At 43.5% G+C, this 3,790-nt stretch overlaps 1 protein-coding gene and 1 gene segment (V, D, J or C); both read left to right on the top strand.

Moving 5' to 3' along the window:
* The first annotated feature begins 717 nt into the window (after window positions 1-717).
* On the top strand, window positions 718-1,053 carry LOC138763176 (T cell receptor beta variable 30-like). The segment is given in 1 exon segment: window positions 718-1,053. A coding segment is annotated over 1 exon segment (336 nt).
* A 1,252-nt stretch (window positions 1,054-2,305) lies between these two features.
* On the top strand, window positions 2,306-3,193 carry LOC138762394 (general transcription factor II-I repeat domain-containing protein 2B-like). Its single transcript, XM_069936319.1, has one exon. The coding sequence runs from the start codon at window positions 2,306-2,308 to the stop codon at window positions 3,191-3,193; it is 888 nt and encodes a 295-aa protein (XP_069792420.1).
* Window positions 3,194-3,790: the final 597 nt, after the last annotated feature.

Genomic DNA, 3,790 nt, shown 5'->3' with positions numbered 1-3,790 from the left:
TACCTATGTCCGACTCCCATCTTTCTCTCGACCTATGAAGGCCCGGTTTGGGACCCTCTGACTGGAACAGGTAATACATTGTTGAAGTAAATTTCTTGCTGATTCCCCTTCAAATCAGGGCCTCTATGCTACTGCAATGAGGTAGGACCATACCTAGACTTAATAAGTCCTGTAAAAAATACTTTATTTGAAGATAGCAGTGAAATGTATTATTCAGTAAATCATATTAATTTTTAAGCTGTTCAAATGACATTAATTGCCCTTGCTCATAACAGTCCTCCATACATCTGACTCCATTACAGAGCCAGATGTCCAGAATCACTGTTAGTGGTATTAATTTATTCAGAGTCAAGGGTGTTTTTGGTGTCAGCTCCAGCTTAATATCCAAATACTGGTTCATTTTGGCCTAGATACTAATGACTTGTTTTAATATGGGTCTGTACTTCTTCCCTGTTAAAAATTTAATGTCCCATTTATAAATAAAATCCTCTGCTATCTTCTCGCCCATCAGGTACAGATCAATTTGTGCTCAGGATGGTACATCTCCTCCCTGAAAAAGGGAGGCAATGTATCTCAACTGAGGCACCCAATAATATTTTTTGAAGTTCGGCAATCTCAATCTGCCTGGACCAGACCTGGACAATGTATGATCCCCGGGCTACATCCAGCCCTTTGGGTGTCCCTGACTGGCCCGCATAAGGACTAGATAATGGGTGAATGGGTACCGGGTATCGGGCCCGGGTTACTGTCATCCAGGTTCCAGCCGTGGTTTCTGAATGGCCTGGGAACAGAATGGAGCTGCAGTATACAGTGAAGGGAAGCAGCAGCACCAACAGAATGTTCTGGTATCGACAGGACCCCGGGAAGGGGCCTCATAACCTGTTTTACTCCATGGTCAGAGATCACGTGGACCAAAGGGTAACTGTAAACGGTTTGTCTGCAGAGAGACCGGGCGACAACCTGTTTATATTGAAGTCCGCTGACCTGAGCACAGCCCTCTTGGCCCTGTATCTTTGTGCCTGGAGTCTACACGGCAGCACGAGCTGTCAATGAGGCCCTACAAAAACATCCCCATCGCAGCGGTGAAGTAGGGCGGGAACAGTGGCAGGGGAACAGGTGCCTTTGCACCAAGGGCGGAAATGTCAGTCAGAAGCTTGAGAGGTGGGGCTTGTGGAAGAGGTTGGCACTAATTCATATGACGTCTGAGGGAGAGCTCACTTCTCCGACTCCCAAATGCTATTGGTTAATATGGCAAATCGGAGTGTTTAATTTAAATAGAGGGAGAGGGAGAGAGAGAGAGAGAGAGAGAGAGAGAGAGAGAGAGAGAGAGAGAGAAAGGGAGTGAGAGAAAAGGAGGGAGAGTGTGATTGGTGGAGGGAGATTGGCAGGGAGAGGAGAGAGATCGAGGAGAGAGAGGGGAGATATCAAAGGGTTTGCAGGAGCACAGAGAGCGAGAGAGAACGATAGGGAGTTCGGCAGGGTCTTGGACAGTACAAAATGAAAATAAAGTTATTGATTATTAGATAAGAAAATAAACTCGCAGAGGGGAGATCGAGAGATGGAAGAGAGAAGGGGAAAATGGGGTGAGTAAAACAACATGGGTAGAGTGGGAGGAATGAGGGTGAGAGGGAAAGTGTGTGAGGGCGATGGAGTGGGGGAGACTGTGGGTGAAAGTGATCGGTGAGAGATGCAGAGGGAGAGAAGAGGGAGGGAGAAATCTATTGCAAAGAATGGGTGAGAGAGAGGAGAGGGAGGGAGGGTGGTGGATTGGAAAGAATAAGTGAGAAAGAGGGCGAAGGAGAGAGAGGGAGAGAGAGAGAGCTTACATATATAAATCCATGCATGCGCACACCTTTACCTTTACTCAGTTTACAAGTTTACGAGTGTTAGCCCACAAAAATGTTCGCTCCTGCTAAAAAATAAAGATTGATGCAAACTATTAAGTATTTATTTACTGAAGTCAGAGGTAAAGTCATGTGTTTAGTTTATGGAGAGCAGATCACCGTGTTTAAGGACTATAATTTCAATCGCTATTACAAGACTAAACACACGGAGAAATACAAAAACCTGACTGATTCTGAATGGATACAGACATCTGAAGCTTTGCTAGCTATTCTGCAAAAGCAACAAGGCTTCATACATCCAGGGATGCAGCAGCCAAAATCAGCTTTGTGATATCCTACAAAATCGCTAACAACAGTAAGTCATTCTCTGAGGGAGTGTTCATCGAAGAGTGGACTCTGCAGTGCTAATATGCCTCAAGAATAAAGAAGCATTCGAGAACATGCCCCTCTCCAGATGAACCATGACAAGAAGGATCGAGGACATCGCGGGAAATCTGGAGCTTCAGCTGCAAAATAAAATGGACAATATTGATTTTTTTTTCTCCTTTGCTTTGGACAAGACCTGTGATGTCCACGACACAGCCCATTTACTCGTCTTTGTCTCTGGGATAACAAAGGACTTAAAGATTATGGAGGAGCTGGCGGCAATGCAGTCAATGAAAGGGACGATGACGGGGAGTGATTTGTTCACGGAAGTAAATGCATGCCTGGACAAGTTGGGACTGAAATGGGACAGATTGGCAGGTGTTACAACAGATAGATGTCCAAATCTAATGGTGATAAACATTGGACCTTTGAAATGGATGCAAGATAAGGTGACTGAAATCAACCCAGAACTGAAATTGGTATTCTTACATTGTATCAAACATCAGAATGTGTTGTGTAAGTCAGTGATAAAACTTAACCATGTTAAAACTAAAACAGTTAACTTCATCAGGATACCTGCATTAAATCACAGACAGATTGTTGCACTCATGGAGGAGCGTGAGATTGAACATGGTGACATAGGTTACCACACAACTGTAAGATGGCTCAGCCTGGGCAAAGTGCTGAAAAGTGTTTGGGACCTGAAAGCAGAGATTCAAGAGTTTTGTGAGAAGAATGGCAAAGACATACCAGAGCTCTCAGATGGGAAATGGATGGCAGATCTTGTATTTGCCGTTGATGTGACTACACTGATGAAAGAACTAAATACCAAACTGCAACATTGGGGCCTTTTTGTTCATGAAATGTACAGCCTGGTGAAGGCTTTCATGAGAAAGTTGCAGTTTCTTTCAAGCCAACTGGAGAGCAACACTCTCTCTCACATGCAAACCCTGATCACCTCCGCAGGTACTCATCCATGTTAGGAGCACTGCATGGTGAGTTTTCAAGATGATTTGAAGACTTCAAAACAGTTGAGGGTGAAATGCACATGATTTCCTCTCCCTTTACCTGCAGCATGGATAATGCACCCAGTCATGTTCAGCTGGAACTCATCAACCTACAATGTGATATGATACTGGCAGAGCACTTTAAGTCAGTATCACTGCTGGATTTTTACTCTTCTCTCAAGGAGGAGAACTTTCCACATATGAGGAGGCATGCTCAGAAGATGTTGGTTCTCTTTGGATCTACCTACATAGGTTAACAAACGTTCTCAGTGATGAAGTTTAACAAATCCAGGTATAGATCCTCTCTCACTGATGATCATCTGTTAGCTGTCCTTCGCATATCCACCTCAAACATTCAGCCTAACTTTGATGCACTTGTTCTCTCACTGAACCAGAAAAAAGAACTGAAAAACAGCAAATGAGGTGGTTCGACTACAAAGCAAAATGATAATAACAATTTGTATAAAGCTGATTTAATGCTGGTCTTTCAAAAATGGTACATTTCTGAACATGCACATTTCGTTTACAATTGTTTTGGGTAATTTTGATTGAATAAATGATGTTTTTCCTAAT

Source organism: Narcine bancroftii, chromosome 1, assembly GCF_036971445.1.
Source record: "Narcine bancroftii isolate sNarBan1 chromosome 1, sNarBan1.hap1, whole genome shotgun sequence".
In the NCBI taxonomy this organism is placed as follows: Eukaryota; Metazoa; Chordata; class Chondrichthyes; order Torpediniformes; family Narcinidae; genus Narcine; species Narcine bancroftii.
This window is presented reverse-complemented; position numbering and strand designations above follow the sequence as displayed.

Excerpts from the sequence above, each read along its gene's own strand:
- LOC138762394 (XM_069936319.1), top strand. The coding sequence starts at position 2,306 with ATGACAAGAAGGATCGAGGACATCGCGGGAAATCTGGAGCTTCAGCTG.